The sequence below is a fragment of the Zootoca vivipara genome, chromosome 1 (assembly GCF_965207765.1).
Source record: "Zootoca vivipara chromosome 1, rZooViv2.hap1.1, whole genome shotgun sequence".
NCBI lineage: Eukaryota > Metazoa > Chordata > Lepidosauria > Squamata > Lacertidae > Zootoca > Zootoca vivipara.
Window position 1 is genome coordinate 95,090,142 of NC_142582.1, and position 18,660 is coordinate 95,108,801.

Consider the following 18,660-nt stretch of genomic DNA (forward strand, 5'->3'; position numbering starts at 1 on the left):
GTTATACACAATGATTTATCCCCAATATTTCCAGACAAACAAAACAAATATTCCAGAGGTGCTGGCCCTGAAAGGCTTCTACACCACCCTGTGCCACATGAGGCTAAGATCCCTAGCAGCTCAGAGCAAGTGTCTCAACAGCATACAAAAGCCAGCTATCTTCCAACCAACCCTCATTCAAGGTTCTGTTTCAGTTGGTTTCTCTCTCAATGTTCTCTGATCCCCATGGCAACAGCCATTCACAGAATTCATTCTACCTGGGAATGCTATCAAGCCTGATATTTCCTGATAGTATTTCCTCTGAATGGTCATTCTCTATTTTTAGAAACTTTCCAAACCTGAGGTTATTTTCAAGCCCTAAATCAGTATTCTTTCATCTGATTAACAGTTTTAAAGTTGGTCTGCCAATAAATATTAGTCCCATCAAACACAACAAAGTCCCTCTTCCCTCCTCCTCACAAGCTTCAAGCATTCATCCATTGGGCAAGCAAAGAAACAAGGTCTGGGTGAATATAACACAATAGCCTGCTGGATCAGGCCACTGGCCCATCTAGTTTGGCCTCCTGTTCTCCCAGTGACCAACCAGGAATGCGGAAAGCACAAAGGCAGGACCTGAAAGCAACAGCACTCTATCATCTGCAAGGCTAATTTCTGTCAGTGGAGATGGAACATGGCCATCATAACCAGTAGCCTTTAACAGCTTTATCCTTGATGAATTTGTCTAATCCTTTAAAGACAGTTGGTCCAAGTTGGTGACCAACACTGCCTCCCAGAAGAGTGAGTTTGATATATGTGCTGCGTAAAGAAGTACTTTCTTTTATCTGTCCCGAATATCCCAAAATGAGCTTCATTCCCCCCCCCCACGAGTCCCCATGTTAGAAGACATGGATTAAAACGTTTCTCTTCACACTTTCTCCATGTCCTGAATCCTTTTATTAACTTCTATTGTGTAAGTCCCAAAGGCTGCAATCTTTCTCCACAAGGGAGTCGCTCCAATCCCTTGATCATTTTGGTTGCCCTTTTCTGAACCTTTTCCAATTCTACAATATCTTTCTGGGGTGAAGCAATGAGAACTGTATACAGTTCTCCAAATGTGGGCATTGCAAATGAGGCATACCCCGGTACTAAGTTACTCTTGGGACCCAGTATCATCACCTACAACAATTCTGCGAGAAGTCTGTCCCTTTGGGGATTTCTAGCTTGCTGGACTCAATGCTGTATTTGACATACAAAGCAACACAACCTCCAGTATTGTCCTTTCCTGTCCTTCCTATAGAGCTCATATCCAGAGAACCCACTGGTTCTCTCAGTTCCACCAGGTTTCTGTTATGCCCACTATATCAATGCCAACCTCTATGACTGAGCACTCCAGTTTGCCCATCTTGGCTTGGAGGCTTGTAGCATAAGCACTTGTAAACAGTCTCTCTCTTCAAGTGTCTTTGGCACTTGCATTTTGACCTGTGGTGCTTTGGCCTTTCTGACTGCTACCCTGTGCCCCTGCACTCCTAATGCCTAATTCTACATCTCCCCTGTTTAAATATTCTTTAATTTTATCAGCTACATCCCAGAAGATTTGTTCCAAATCAGATCCTCCTCGGCCACTGCTGACTTTCCTCTCTCAATCAATTTAAAAGCTGCTTTGGCATCTTTCAATTTTAAACACCAATAGTCTGTTTCCATCCCAGTTTAAGTAGAGTCCTTCCTTCCTTCCTTCCTTCCTTGCTTCCTTCCTTCCTTCCTTCCGTCCGTCCTTCCTTCCTCTTTTCTTTTTCTTCTTTTTACAAATTTGGCTTGTCCAGAAGGTTCCCCAATGCCTGAAAAATTCCAAACCCCTCCTCCCAAGACCATCATCTCAACTACGCTTTGCGACTAAAATGCTGCACCTCTCCAGCTGACCCCATATGTTGGACTGGTAAGATTTCAGAGCTACCTTGGAGGTCCTGGCTTTCAGCATCCTACTCAGAAACTAAATTTTGCTTCCAGGACCTCATAACTACATTTCCCTATGTAACTGGTGCCAACCACCCACCACAGCCACTGACTTCTCCCCAAGCACTATCCACGGTATTAGGCTACCTAGGCAATGGGCAACAACAACCACCTTTTCAACTATTGATGGTCTTAATAATCAAATCACTCACTACCAGGATCCATCCAGCCCTCAGAGAAGTATCCTTGGCATAAGAGGATAGCTGTTTGTCCTCCAAGAAATGAGTCCCTTCTAATGGAATGTTTCCCTCTGCTTCCAAGATGGAATATGTACATGTTTCATGGGGGTGTGAGGGGAAAATGGGGCTCTATTAAGCCTTATGGAGATCCCTCCACATATGAGTACTGTGCTGATGATGGACAAGAGCAGGGCTTTTTTCAGTGGGAACTCAGTTTTGGCACCTCTCAGGTGGGTGCCATTGACATTCTAAGAGAACAAGGGAGGTGTTCATGGTGAGTTTTTAAGCACCTGTTTTTTAGGACAGGATCAGTTCTTAACTATCAACAGAACAAATGTAACTTCACTTGTTGAAAACAACAAGAATGCTAAAACAGAAAATGTAATTCAATTGCATAGTTAGGAATTAAACATAAACTTAAATGTACCCCTTAAACAGCTGATATAGAATTAGAAGCAGCCGCTTCAAGGGCATAGTTTCACATTAGGTATAAATTTTGTGTAATACTAAAACCAGGCAGCCGGTTGAACTAGAGTATTTGTCTTAGGGTACATAATGACCCTTGTCATCACTGCAGAATTAACAATGAAATTAGATGCTCACCATTGCCATCATTGCTGAATATGCAGTGTACAAAGGGTCAATTTCCAATTTGCTGTAAGAAAGTGGAAGTATTATTAAAACAGCTTCTGAAATGGACTTATAACATCTGTGAGCTGCAGTTCCAATAATCATCAAAGCAGAGGCTTTCATTTTCTTGCAATCCCATGATACAATCTTACAACCCTCTAAGGTTAGGAACTTTGTCAAATTCTTTGTTAAAACATATATTTACCATGTGCATTCACAACTGAATAATACATCTGTGTACTTCACAAGAGTGGAATTTATTTATCCGCTATTGTACTCTAAAGGTGCTTGCAAGCAGCCAGAGATTCCAACCATGAATTTTCTATGGTGCTGATGATTATCTGTGATCGTATCAGGTATGAAATTGACTTCCCACAAGAGGATTTTGAGAAGGTTGTAATCTCACTGTTAAGCAGGCACACTTCTTAAAAGTTTTAACATCGACTGACTTTCTACTCTTTAATCTTGTTTAAGATTAACACCATTTAAAAGTGGCACAGCAAAACCCATACCTAACAATAATACCTTCTCACACACTACTCAAAAAAGGACCATCATTTCCTCTCTAGTTAATAGAAATCTCCACTGTCACCTCCAGCACTATAGCAATGGGCTAATTATGTGAGACATGAAAACAAATGAAGCAGTTCCCTGATGGATCCTGTTTTTGTTTTTAAACAAATCAAACTGCTTCTGGAAGTGGGGGACGACTTAGGGTGCAGAAAAGATGGCGGGTCTATAATATAGCTTTGAATAAAGTGCAGTTACCTTCGTTCGGTCAGAGCATTCCGGCTGAAATGAAGAATGATCTGATGAAGAGGATCAGGATGTTTTTCAGTTTCTTCCTCCTCCTCCTCACCTTTTTGCGGGGGAGTCTGTGCAATAATTATATTGGGTGCATGCGTAATAAAAGAAACGAAATGAAATGCAATAAACCAACCACCTTGAGTCACAAGACCTTCTCTAACATAACACCAGCACATTTATAAATGTTTTTGAAGAAAGTATATAAAGAAATGTAACTAGTTATAGAAAAACATTGATTTTGATGAGATGCCCATTATTATTCAGGGGTCTGATTTGGTCTGCCTGGCTTGCCCTGATACCCCTGGAACCCAACAGGTACTACTGATGCCACATCAGTTCTATGGCTCACGATTCCATGATTTCTGAAGTCTATACAGCATGGATTGGGCCTTCTTCGTCAACCCTACAGAGATGGATGGTGGTGGGAGCACTTTGTTCTGTGCAGAATGCAGCTGTCTCTGAGCCCTTAGATGCTGTCGCTTTTCATGAGAATTACACTTTCTTCAAAGCATACCTAGGTCAGACAAATGAAGTGCGAAGCCCATTTCACTCTCTGCTTGGCATGATGCATGGTTTTATGTACAACCATCCAACAACCTTACAAGAAACACCATAATATAATCTCTCACATAGAAATCATATAGCTTCTAAAATACCTCTGACAACTCAATTGTAAAAGCATCAAAGCCAATCTTTAAAAGACAATCCTATGTACAATATTTTCCACCACACTAAATAATCTATGGGTGGGTTCTTAGCACTATTAAGTTATCACTCTTCCACAATAAACTTCAAACAGAATTGCAACTGACTTTCCAGGCTATTGCAGCTATTGCACTTTCCCTGTTTGTTCATCCTGCTATGTTCTGTCAACTCCCGTGGTCATGGCATATCTGTTGTGCATGTGGAAGAGAAGATTTAAAAGGCTGTTTGTGTAAATAGGAGTTGGGTGTATAATTCTAAGAAATACTTTGAAAATTAATAACATTTATTTATTCAGCATTAGGTACTCACCTAATTTGAGCTCGATTATTCATTGCTATTAATGCAATTTCCAAAAAATGTTTGTTTCGGACTGGAATTATAGACTGGAAATATGAATTCTACAAAAATTGCTAAAACTGCAGAGGCTAGATATACGTATTTCTTTTTTAAAATCAATGATGTAGTGTTATAGCACTGCACCATATTTTTGCTGCCATTTTAGTATTTTTTTTAAAAAAAGTCATAAAAGGATTTTAGTACTAATTTAAGTAGTGATTTAAAAATTGAGGGGGTTATTGAGGGCGGTTCTCTCGCTACGAGAAGCCAAGTTACAGGGAACCAGGCAGAGGGCCTTCTCGGTAGTGGCACCCACCCTGTGGAATGCCCTCCCACTAGAGGTCAAAGAGAACAACAATTACAGACCTTTAGAAGGCATCTCAAGGCAGCCCTGTTTAGGGAAGCTTTTAATGTTTGATGGATTTCTGTATTTTAATGTTTTGTTGGAAGCCGCCCAGAGTGGCTGGGGGAACACGGCCAGATGGGCGGGGTATAAATAAATTATTATTATTATTATTATTATTATTATTATTATCATAAAATGTTACCCACTACAAAGAGTTAGATGAGATATGATAGTTTCACCTGCCTGATAACTTTACTATCCATGTCAAAATCACATCCCTTTAAAAGATGGGAAAGCAGCATCTACACTCGCAAGTATTGCATTGCTTTTCTATTCCTCTAAAAAGCACCCAGACTTTCTGCAGTGAGAAAAGCAAAAGGCAGAAGGAGCACTAGGAAAATTACAAGCAGATGATGATGTAAAATGAGGAGCCCTGTAAAATGTGAATGAATGCAAAATGGTGGTCCCTCACTCAAAGCTTAGTGTGGATGCAGCTTATGTCAGGGACAGTTGAAATATACTTGTATTTTATGGTCAGTAAGCTTTTCCCACAGTGATAGGTTAATACCACTTCATGCCAAATGTTGAAATGGTTACAAGGTAATAAAGGTAATTAACTAATAAAACTATTAGTTGGTTTCTTCACTACATTCCTGTAATGGAAACCTCTATTAATTATAGCTGGGGGAATGAATCATTTCACATGTACACAGAAATAAAACAATAATTAAATCACTTCTTAGGTTGTCAGTTAAAAAGAAGACATCTAAAACTGTCTGAAGCTTAGAAATACATGCACATACTTATCTTAATTAGAATTAAGTTCTAATAAAAGGTGAAGTAGAAGCATAAATAATTCCAATTTTAATATATGGAAGGAAACTTTTGTTGCTTAATACTGTCATACAAGTTTATTGTTAGAATTCCACTCTACTAGAGTATCAGGACAAAGCCAAATTAACTTGTATAACAGCTTAGAATGTTAAAATAAAAAGGAGGGTTATGCAATAACCAAAATCCAAACCACAAAGAAGCATTAATTGTGTTAAGCCTTCAAAGAAAATGTTAATTAAAACATAGGAATTGCCAAGCTGAACAAAGCAGAACAATGATAAGTTTTAGTTCAAACCATTTTTTTTTCAAATAAAAAAAGGAATATACCAGTGTTATACTGCACAGCTTGGCTATTTCTTTCTGATACCTTATATATTTAAGAACATTAACTCTGGCATAGGAAAAGAGTGATACACATTTTAATATAGATAGATACAGATATAAATATATAGTTAAATAATATGGATCAATGTGGGCATTTGAAACCGGGACCAGCCATATCTGTACTTACAGCCAAATCCTGAACTAGTTTCTCCTCAAAGGAATATTCCTCTGTTTCTATCCAAAATTTCTGATAACCATGGAGGAACAGGTTAATAGAGCGGTGCCTGGGAGGGGGGGTGAAAGTGAGATCAAGAGGGATAAACGGAATATAGTATAAAAGCTTATGCGGTTAATGATTAGTAAGCATATGGATTTTGTACAATTGTGTTCTTCTGATTGGTCAGCAATTTTTTTTTAAAAAAAACACCAGATCATTGTTTTTGTCTGTTACTATGGTATTTATTTTTGTGTTTTTATATTGTAAACTGCCCTGTGGTCGATCCTTGGATGGTGATATAATAATAATAATAAAATAAATAAGCAATTTCCCCAATGTTTGACGGAAATTAAGTTACACAGAATGTAACTTACAATAAACAGATATACAGAGTATGGGGGGGGGAGCCTTCATGCCACCACATTCCATTGCATATTGTATTGCACATACAATAGAATCTAAATAACCTCAGAGCACTTAAGGTGTGTGGTGTGGTTTGTTCTGCAATTCGTTGGGTTTAAAGTCTCTTTTTCCACTTTGTTGCCTTAAGTTGTGAAAGGACTGGTTGTAGAAATATGAAGAAGATATCCTGGTTGGGTCTTTTATCATCTCTCTTGTGAGTGAACAACACCTTGTGTTTTCATCTGTATTCAACCAGAATGTCCTTCAGAGCATCTTCTTCGGCTGAGCAGAAGAGGTGTGAAGAACAGGCAGAAGTTCAGCCAAGAAGAAGAGGTAAACAGAACGGCTTTTTAAAAAGAAATAAAGAGAAAAGAGGAGAGCAGAGTAAGGAGAGGCGGCAGGATGTGCTTCAGGGATGACCGCTCCCCACTTCAAATGGAGGGGCGCTTTTTGCGTGGTCGCGGGCAGCCCCCTGGCCCTACACAATCCCCAGCAAGTCAGACTGGCTTCACTGAGAGCCAGTGTGGTGTAGTGGTTAAGAGCGGTTGACTCGTAATCTGGGAAGCCGGGTTCGCGTCTCCGCTCCTCCACATGCAGCTGCTGGGTGACCTTGGGCTAGTCACACTTCTTTGAAGTCTCTCAGCCCCACTCACCTCACAGGGTGTCTGTTGTGGGGGAGGAGGGGAAAGGAGATTGTTAGCCGCTTTGAGACTCCTTCAGGTAGTGATAAAGCGGGATATCAAATCCAAACTCTTCTTCTTCTTCGCCTTCCCAAGCTGGGTATCTGGAAGTTCCTGCCTAACCTCAGACAGTTAACCAATCCCAGCTGGGGAGGTGTTGCCAGGTAGGATTAGGACTGTCCTGCACACACAATAGAGGGCGGAACTTACCTGGGAGCTCTCAGTTGGCTCCCTGGAATCCTTTAGTCTATCTTCCCTAAAGGGGGGGGCATGAAGCGGTGACCCATGCCCCCACTGTGGTGGCGACCCCAGGGTTCCCCATTAAAGGGGTTGTGTTGAGGGGAGTCACTGGCCATTCACCATTAGGTTGTAGGTGCTCTTCCCTGGGTTGCGGCGAAATGGGGGGGGGCTCTCTGCTTAAACATACATTTTCCAGAGCCAGCCTAATCCCCACACAGTTTGGATAACCCTGATGTTCCTCAGATCCCTGGCCAGGGACTGGGAGGGATAAATGCCCAATGCCTAAGCCAAGGTCTCCCTACACCTGAAAGTTTAATAAAGTTGTGGCCAATTTTAATCCCATAACACGTTGTCATGAGTCATTATACCTCCCAGGGGTCACCAGGGGTTGGGGGGGGGTCTCCACCTGGCCACGCAATAAAGGCAAAGTGAACTGGAATAAAACACAGCTATGGGTTGAGGGAGAAAAGTCACAGACTAAGCTATCTATGCTATTTAAGGTCTAAGGCAGGTAAAGGGACCCCTGACCATTAGGTCCAGTCACGGACGACTCTGGGGTTGCGGCACTCATTTTGCTTTATTGGCCGAGGGAGCCGGCGTACAGCTTCTGGGTCATGTGGCCAGCATGACAAAGCCGCTTCTGGCGAACCAGAGCAACGCACGGAAACACCGTTTACCTTCCCGCCAGAGCGGTACCTATTTATTTACTTGCACTTTGAAGTGATTTCGAACTGCTAGGTTGGCAGGAGCAGGGACTGAGCAACGGGAGCTCACCCCGTCGCAGGGATTCGAACCGCTGACCTTCTGATTGGCAAGCCCTAGGCTCTGTGGTTTAGACCACTGCGCCACCCGTAAAAGTGGGGGGGGGGGGACTGAGATCGGTGGGAGCTAATGGGAACTGGCTGCCAAAGCCAGGGACAGAACTGCATTATGGGAGCCCAACATCCCAATCGGTTGCTGCTTGCCTTCAGCCAAGGGGGTAGAGACCTCAACCAATCCTACTGACCTGGAACTGGGAATGGGGGAATGTGTTGCAGCTTGTCCTTCCTGGACTTTGGTGAGGCATCACTGGTGATCCATGGGTCTATAAGGATCAAAGGGTGCCACCAAAGAGATGAAGTATTGTGCAGCCTGGTCCCTCTTCCACCTGCAGTGAGGGTGGGGAAACTAGGGCCTTTGAAGTGCCAACCTCAATCCTCATAGAGAGCCTCTCAGCCCTTCTAGGAAGTGTCAGAGGCAGGGTGGGGAAATAACCCAAAATAAAGGAAGAGAGAAAGAAAAGCATGTAAGAAGAAGCCCACTTGTGAATTGGGCTCATATGTGCTCCAGATCTGCATGGCTGGTTGCCTCACCAGGCAGAGCCTCGTGAAGCAGAGCCAGTCTGAGAAACTGGTGTTCCTCCAAAAGGAAGTGAAGATTGATTAGCTCAGCATGTGTGCTTCAATAGGGGATAGTTACAGGTAGGTAGCCGTGTTGGTCTGAGTCGAAGAAGTGTGCATGCACACGAAAGCTCATACCAAAATAAAAACTTAGTTGGTCTTTAAGGTGCTACTGAAGGATTTTTTTTATTTTGCTTCAATAGGGGATGTCATCCCAAAGGTACTACTGACTATGTTCTAGGAACCTCTGGAGAACAATACCTTTTAAAGAAACACTCACAGCAAATACAACTTAAGCACTGTCATTTTTAGGAAACACATAACACATCTTTTATTGTGTTCTGTTTCTGTTTCTTCTGTTTCAGCGCACAATAAATTGTTATTTAATTCATTTCTTGTGCTTCACTGCCAGAATTTCTATTTTTTTCAACTTGGACTGACCAATCAGAATCCCTTATTAAATTGTACAAACTCATTGTATGACATCATATCATGGCTGGGAAAGGAGTAAGTGTGTGCGTAAGCAAGAGGCTCTCTATTACATTACCGTTAATGTGAGTATGAGCCTGTCATATTGAGATTTTTCATGTACTTTTTCCAGCCATACACGTTGGAAGGTGCTCAGGTAGAAATTGCTAATTTTGTGTCTGAAGAAAAGCATATAGGTTTCAACTAACAATAAAAACACAATTTAATTATAGTAAAACAATTAAAAGCAAAGGTTATCTAAATATGTAAAATATGTTAATAATTTTACATCTCATTTTATGTTAATAGTTTTGCATCTCATCTCTTTCTGTCCAAGTTCTATATGGTCATGATTATAGTAAAAAAATAATGATGACAATCCTAAGTATTAGGATTCTTATTAAATACGAAGGTTCAATTCTTCAAATGTCAAACTCAAATATAGATATTCATATTCATAACATAGCAAGTCCATACAGTTTGCAGTCCACCAAGCCAAAATTGTATGCACAAGCGTGGATATTGTCACAAAGGGTAGTCACAAATAATTCCATATATTATCGGTAGCAGTGGAAATCCCATGAATGCACGGGTCTCTTGCTCCCCATCTCTGCTGTTACTCAAATTGTGTCCCTCATTTTTAAAATATTGTGTCGATGTCAACAGAAGTTAGAGAGTGAGACTGAAATCACACACTAAGTTATGCCTACTTAATCCATAAAAGCAATGTCTTAGATTCAAAGAAATGTTAAGGAAATTAATGTTAAGGATTTATCTGCCATTCTGCAGCCACCTACAGCCTCCAAAATCCATTCTGGAGGAGCAGATATGACTCCTGAGCGATATGAGATAAGGTGTGTGCAGCTGTTAAGGAAAGAACACATGTTCATTCTTTTTTTAAAAAATTTACTATCACAAGGAACTAAACAGCAGTAAAGGTAAAGGTAAAGGGACCCCTGACCATTAGGTCCAGTCATGACCAACTCTGGGGCTGCGGCGCTCATCTCGCTTTACTGGCCAAGGGAGCCAGCATAAGGGAGCCTTGCCTTAGAGCTGGCCCTGTGTTCTACCTCCACTGTAGGAGGCAGTATGCTTCAGAATGCCAGCTGCTGGAAACTGTAGGAGGGGAGAATACTGTTGCATTCAGGTCTGCTTGCAGGCCTCCCATAGGCATCTGGTTGGCCATAGTGAGAACAGGAAGCTGGACTAGATGGGCCTGATATAACAGGCTGTTCTTATGTGCCATACGGCATGAACAGGCTAGCTTCCAGCTTACACCTGCAGCCCTAGGAAAAATTTTTTTTTGTGGGAGCATAGCTGTTTACCCAGCGTTACATGTTTCCAAGTAAGGGCTGGCAGGAAAGGAGAAATGTGCAGGAGGAGATGCAGCATGCAAATCAACAACAATGCATGTGTAATTGCAGAAGTTGAAACTTGTCAATTAACGCATTTCATAAAACAAGCCTCCCAAATTTTAGGGTTAAGACCTTAACCTATCACACTTAAAACAATGGATAAATAATTAGATGGTGTTTTAAATATTAAAGGCATGATCCACTCTCTCATGTCTAGGAAGGAGTGGGCTAGCTTGCCCTACATATAGAATAGGGTTGCCATATTCCAAAAATCAAAAACCAGGACACCCCGCAAGTTTTTACAAAAACGCAAACAAGACTTTTGATTGATCCAGGACAAAGCAGCCCCCCAGATGTCAATTCCGACTTTGAAATCCAGGTAATGTCTGGGAAAATCCGAACGTATGGCAGCCCTAAGATAGGATACAGACATCCCATACATAGCAACAGATAACTGGACCCACATGCCTGGCCAAGGGATAGTGGCAAAAGGATAGGTAGTTCCAACAGTATAATCCTATGCATGTCTGCTCAGAAGTAAGTTCCATATAGTTCAGTGGGCTAACTCCCAAATAAGTGGGTAAAATATTGCAGCCTGGCAATTCAAGAATATATGAATGGCTACTCAAAAGCACGCACCAATGAGTTCAACATGACCCACTTGCAGGTACATTTGCTTATGATTGCAGTTCACTGTTTTTAAACAGCTGGGGACTGCAAAGGATTAAAAAATGATATATAAGTTCACCAAATACAAGACTTTCTGATATTCAGAAAAGCAATGAAAAGGTAATGAAATGTAATAGAAATGTATTTTTGCAGTGCTAGTTGAGGATAGAATTAATTTTGGATCCTAGTGTGTTATTAGAATACTGTTAAGACTGCTTTACAAAATGCTTCTGCGAGTCTTGTGTTCTATCTATTTCTATTTGAAACAGAATTAAGGATTAGAGCATCTCTTTTACAAAGACATATGATGCTCTTCTAATATGGCCCAACAGGAAACTTTAAGAAATTGGTTGAACTTTCAATACCGTCACAGAAAGCATGTCAGGTAAGAACACTCATTGTTCTGAAGCACAATAGTAAGAGTCTCATGTAAAAATAAAAAATAAAAATTATGTACCTTGGCAGATTATACAATGGTGCCATCCTGAAACAAGCCACAACAGCTCTTTTACGTTGTTTTGACAAGAGTTTGTGCCAAACTGCTTTCTTTGATCTTAATGGTTGCTCAACCTATGGAAAAACACTATTGTAAATAACAGCTCCAGTTCAGCTGATGCCATTTATAAGTCTTTGATGGTAGAAAATACAGGCATTCATTTGTATTTACAGGCATTCATTTGTATTTATATATATCATGGCTCTTGGCCCTAAACACAGTGTGTGTGTGTGTGTGTGTGTGTGTACACACAATAATGCACAAAACACAAAAGATTAAACCTAACCTCACACTGGAGAGAAAATCACATCAAGCCAAATGTTTGGCAAAACAGAAGAATCTTTGGGGTTCATCTGAAAGCCATAATAAATGTTGGGAAAGCTTCCCAAAGTTATAAATGTTGACATTAGAACTTTCTAGTTGTCACCCCTATATCTACCTTCTGAGGTCCTTCTTTGTGAGGTCTTGAGGGTGGCAACACGAGAACAGGCCTTCTCTGCAGTGGCTCCCCGTCTATGGAAGGCTCTCCCCAAGGAAGTTCGTCTAGCGCCTTCATTATACACCTTTAGGCACCAGGCAAAAAAATGTTCCTTTTAACTAGGCCCTTGGTTGATCTGATTGACATCCTATGCCCTTTTAAAATGTGGCTCTTTTTGGGGGGGGTATTGGGTTGTTGATTTTATTTTGATTATATATATTGTGGCTTTTATGTTTATCTTTTCTGTGAACCACCCTGAGACCTCCGGGTATAGGGCGGTATATAGATAAATATTATTCATTTAATAATAATAATAATAATACCCTGTAAGCTAAGTAAGGTAAAGGGGCCCCTGACCATCAGGTCCAGTTGTGTCCGACTCTGGGGTTGCGGCGCTCATCTCGCTCTATAGGCCGAGGGAGCCGGCGTTTGTCCACAGACAGCTTCCGGGTCATGTGGCCAGCATGACTAAGCCGCTTCTGGCGAACCAGAGCAGCGCACGGAAACGCCATTTACCTTCCCGCCAGAGCGGTACCTATTTATCTACTTGCACTTGACATGCTTTCAAACTGCTAGGTTGACAGGAGCTGGGACAGAGCAACGGGAGCTCACCCCGTCGCGGGGATTCGACCCGCCGACGTTCTGACTGGCAAGCCCTAGGCTCTGTGGTTTAGACCACAGCGCCACCCGCATCCCAAGTAAGTAGTATTACCCTTCATACTGCAGACAGGGGGCTAAGGCTGAGAGTAGCTTACTTAAGACCAGGTACTGAATACATGTCAAAAGCTAGATCTGAACCAGGGACTCCCCAATTTGAAACACAGTCTCTGTTACAATATATGTGCTTAGATAAGAACTCCATGTTCTTTTGTGACTATATAGCAGATAGGTGAGATCCTTTTCACCTGTTCCAGATGATACACAGCCGCTGAGATCCTTTGCACACGCTGCACTATTTTCTCAGGATCAACAGGTTCATCAGCTTTCAAGACATCCTTGTACAAATTCAACTGCCATTTCACAGCTGGGTCATCTGACTGCAAACAACACATATTTATCTTGTATCAAAAATGTTTAAAAATACTTAGCAGACTTATTTAAATAAACATTTGAGGGGAAAATAAGAAATAAAATGCCTCACTCTTACAAAACAGTCCTATACTTCAATTATGGTAGGCCAGGGAACATGGGGATATGACTGTCATATCTTATACTCAGCCTAGAAGATTAGGAAAAGCATGCCACTGGGAAAATTCCAAAATCAGCTCTAACTCCACCCTACCCCACTAAAAGATCCAAAGGAGAAGTAAAGCTGTGTATGTATATTACTGACAATGCACTACAAAACTCTAGATGACCCGACTCAGCAATTTCGTGTAAATATTAAACACAATGGTGGATAAAATAAAATCCGGTACTTAAGGCTCCACAGTGGAACCAAACTCCCCAAGCACCACCCTCTGAAAACAGTCATCTCAGTAGGACTGCAACCGTCGTAAAGCATTGCCACCCACTCCCAACTCAGACAGCCTCTCCAGAAGAATACCATGGTCAATGGCATCAGAAGACACTGACAGATCAAGGAAGATCACTAGGGACACACTCCCTAGAGGCAATCATACAGGGCAACAAAGGCAGTTTCTATACCAAAAGCACAGAGGTGTGTCTGCTAAATCCTATAGCCCTCACAGCCTGCATAACTTAAGCAAAAGATTGCCTTGTTAAACATCTAAATGTTTTAAAACTTTGCCTAATGCTAAAAAATGTTTCATCTGACAGACCTTTTTGAACGTTACCTTCTCCTGCAAATGCAAATTATTGCGTAAGTGCTCCTTGACCTCTTCTTCTGTGTCTTTCTGCATACAAATATAAACATAGATTAATCTGTGCCATAATAAAGTTGGACTAACTTATTAAATTATCTTTCTAGAAAGCAAATATCCTGCTGATGAGACAGCCCACAGCCATCTACAACTGGGCTGCAAAGTTTTGCCAATAGAATAATTATATTGTAACCCAGAAGAGACAGGAGGACCCACTTTCCCAAGGGAAGGAGTGAAGAGGCTGTGAGAAGCAGGGAGAGTTCTGAAACAGCTGGTGACAAAGTTTTGTGTGTTGACATTTGTGGATTTAGTAAGTGAATGTTTTTGACTCTTCTCATTGCCAATTATTATCTATGTGTTTTTAAACACCAAATCTTGTCTATTTGTTTTCTTGGAATCCAATCTGGAAGAATAGCTGGAAAGCTGAGAACAGGAGCCTGGACAGCTGCCTCCCATCAAGAAGCAACAGCAGGCAACACGTACATAGGATTCTGTGTGGAAAATGTGATAAGAACTGTAGGTGTGCAATGCCAAATTCATTTTTTATGCTCATATCTGACCACTTCCCTTATTCAATAAGGGTAACTGTTAGTTTCATAGAATCATAAAACTGCAGAGTTGGAAGGAACCACAAGGGTCTTCTAGTCCAACCCCCTGCAATGCAGGAATCCTTTGCCCAATTTGGGGCTCAAACCCATGACCCTTAGATTAAGAGTCTCACGCTCTACCAATTGAGCTATGGCAAATGTAAATGAGATATGTGTAGTTAATGTGAGATATTTCCCAGTTTTGGCCCCATTTTTCTTACATACATCTGATGAAATGGGCTCTGGTCCAGGACAGCTTGTGTACTGTAAATTTGCTAGGATTCCTTTAAGCAGGGCCGTCTTAAGCATATCTGGCGCTGTGGGCGGGCAGGCTCAGTGTGTAGTGTGGCTGCCGCAGGCCTGCGCCACCCAGCCTGGCCGTAGGACCGGCCCTGCCTTTAAGATGCCATACAGAGTCGTCTTTACCCGGGGGTGCAAGGGGTGTGGTGCACCTGGACGCCGAATTCTGGGGGGGGGGCACCCGTCGCTGAAGCCACCTAAGCTCTTAACCGTGATCCCTGGGTGACTGCGGTCGCTGGGTCCTTTCCGTTCTCTTTTGCAGAAGTGGTGCAGAATCAATGTATCTGGTGCTGCCCCATCATGGTGTCTTTCATTATCGCATAAATGCAAAAATGAAAAGACAGAGTTATCGCTGCCACTTTTTTCATGTTAGTGTTTTCACTGCTCCCCTGCTTAAAAGTTCAACAACTTTGACATGCCCCCCCCCAAAAAAATTGGGGGCGCTGGACGGATCTTTGCACCCTGGCGATGCATATGGTAAAGACGGCCCTGATGCCATACTATTCCATTTGTTATGACATATTCCATGCATACAGTAAATATGAGCGTGCCAATGTGTCTTTAAGATCTATGAATAGCTTTCCAGCATAGGCAATAAGTTTTTAATCAGTCAAGTGCTTGGGTCTAGCATTCCTTTTTCTAGATGCATTTGGACTAATGAATAAACCAGTTTGCCATATAAATGGCTTGAGCATTGTTCCTCGCACTGTTGAGATGCAGGCGTTGCAGCGAGGGCATATCCTGATACTGCATAGCAACGTGTGCACTTTGAGAACCCTTGTATTAGAACAGGCATAGGCAAACTCGGCCCTCCAGATGTTTTGGGACTACAACTCCCAACATCTCTAGCTAACAGGACCAGTGGTCAGGGATGATGGGAATTGTAGTCTCAAAACATTTGGAGGGCTGAGTTTGCCTATGCCTGTATTAGAATCACAACCCCCATGTGGTTACTGGAATTTGAAAATTGAACACTCTTAACTGAGCAAAACTTCGACTTACACAGCTGTATCTGAACTTAGCAAGAGATATCAGTTCTTGATCTCCAGGAGTACACATATTCAGTCCAATGGGAAGCATTTTTTTAAGTGCAGCTACAATTAGAGAAGTCTGTATTGAATATAAATCCCCTCTACGTTTTGATTTCTTTCGTTCTTGATCATGACCTCCAGACTAAAAGGGAAGATACATACAAAATATATTGTGTAGTTATGTGATTCATTCATATTAAATAGTTATTTCCCCAAATTATCCAACCAAAGCTAGCCTTTTATATTAACATTATATATATATATATATATATATATATATATATATATATATATATATAATGGCTAAACTTGGGAAAATATAAGTGAACCAAAGAACTGCTGTGGAAAATGCATATTACAGTATTTTAGTAGTATTTCATAATTTACTTCACCACGGAAAATCTAAGAATACACACGTCGTAATTTTCCACAATCTACACATGTCCAAAAACACATACATACACATACGAATAACATTTGAAACGGATAAAAAATTTTGACAATAAGTTTTGTACTTTAAGAAGACAAGTAAGTGTTTCTAACATTTTGAGCATTCTATGCATGTATGAAATGTATCTGTAATGCTGCTTTTTAAAAAGTCTCATGTTGCCTATATATGAATTCAATAAAGTCATACGCCTATGAGTTTGTACACTACTTTCCATTAACTCCATTAACTTAAAAAATCAGGTAAACGTATCAGACTACACTGTCAGCAGCTTCAGTCACCCAGAGTATAAGGAAAATGAGCCCTAGGAAAGAGACAGTAAACAGGTTGCACATCAACAGGTAATATCTGTCCTATTCTATCCAAAATAATGTACGGTTTTATTTAAAATAAAACTTTTTATTTAAGGCAGCAGATCAAAGCTCTGAGCAACAACAAGGTCATCATTAACAGCGTCATACTATGAACAAACTTACACTAAAAAGCCACAAAAAAAGATCCCCTTCCTGAATTTCATGCTTGAAATAGACTCTCACTGGCCACAGTGAGAATTTGCCACACACATGAATTCAGAGCTGGGCTCATAGCATTTCACTGCTACAAACAGCAGGTGCTTGCCATAAACCCTCCACATCTTATTGCCGCTGCAAATGAAAATTTAAGGCCCTGAGCAAACTGTACAAGCTTGTTACGCTGGTACAGTAAGAGCTGTTAGTATTGATTGTTTGCAAACAATTACCACACAGTTTTTATTCTAGGAGAAAGAAAATTCTAACAGTGCACACACTTGGGGTAATTTGTTGCAAAGCTCTCATTTTTATGAAAACTACCAAAGCATCTAGCCATTCCTATATGTTTGGCAGTTCAGTTATGAACAAAAACATGATGTGGTGGTTTTTCTTCAGGGACCGACAAATGCAGGAAGTATTTTGCCTCAAAGCTTTGCTTGTCAAAATGCCTTAGAAAAAGTTTTCTACAGTAGCAATGAAATAATGGCTCTATATTGAATGACATTAATTTGTACTCTACTTTGATAGCAGACAAACAAATGCCACAATGTATCACGGGGACCCAGTGGCGTCACTCGTCTGTTAATCAGGGGAGGTAACTGGTGTAACACAGGAGGGAAGTCAGTCCTAGTTTTTCATTCTTCTGTTCCTTGGAGGACAGGTTTCTCCATAAAAGACTCCCCATTATTTACTTCAGTATGAGTGGGTAAGAATGTTTAATATAAACGCAGTAAAGAAGAAAAAAAATACATTTTAAAAGTGAAGAAATGCTCCATTCTGTCTCTGCCACCAAATTTCAGTCTTTTAAAGTTGCTACTCAGTAAATCTCAATTTACAAAGATAGAACTGGAGAGTCACAGAACACCATGCTCTGTTAATGACAGTAAGGAAGTGGGTTGTGCTTTAAAATTATCTGTTCATGTTTATTCTATACTAGCAGAAACCCATCAAGGGTATCTGTTCATCACCGTTATTATTAAAGCAGGGAAGGTCTTTACTTACTTCACCCTCTATAATGATGATGGCTACAATTTGATATGGTGTAAATGTAATGCTGAGCTATAGACTACTGATAGATTTGGAATGTTTGTAACCCACATAACTAAACAAAGTTCTTCAGGCAGCTTACATTGAGCTGCTTCACATGTAAAGCTAAGTCAAACTATGGCTTAGTGCAAATGTGCTAGCATAGGGGGTTCCCAGAAGAGACCGCAGCTGCAGCATTCCTCTCCCAGACTTGCTGCTGCTACAGTGCCATAAGCTAAGCCATTGTTTGGCTTAGTTATGAAGGTTCCCAACCGGGATTTTGGGAAGGCTTTCATGGGCGCCCTCATGCAGCTGCTTCAGACTCTGAGCTTTCACTAAAAGAAAAAAAGGCTCTAAACTTCCAAGAAAGAAAGTTATAAAGCAAAATGTGCAGGTACCCTT

General features: G+C 41.1%; 1 protein-coding gene across 3 annotated transcripts in view; it reads right to left on the minus strand.

The window, feature by feature from the left end:
• Nucleotides 1–18,660, minus strand: part of RYR3 (ryanodine receptor 3) — a 265,417-nt gene that overhangs the window by 36,908 nt on the left and 209,849 nt on the right. For 2 of the 3 annotated variants that reach the window (XM_060273292.2, XM_088671174.1), the window contains exons 70-76: nt 16,247–16,417; nt 14,331–14,390; nt 13,440–13,571; nt 12,018–12,130; nt 6,338–6,434; nt 3,567–3,673; nt 2,772–2,823 (exon numbers count right to left, since the gene is read on the minus strand). In XM_060273292.2, coding sequence (XP_060129275.2) covers nt 2,772–2,823; nt 3,567–3,673; nt 6,338–6,434; nt 12,018–12,130; nt 13,440–13,571; nt 14,331–14,390; nt 16,247–16,417 — 732 coding nt within the window. Of the gene's footprint in view, nt 1–2,771; nt 2,824–3,566; nt 3,674–6,337; nt 6,435–9,615; nt 9,716–12,017; nt 12,131–13,439; nt 13,572–14,330; nt 14,391–16,246; nt 16,418–18,660 lie in introns of all 3 variants that reach the window. The other variant, XM_088671165.1, reaches the window with a different exon arrangement.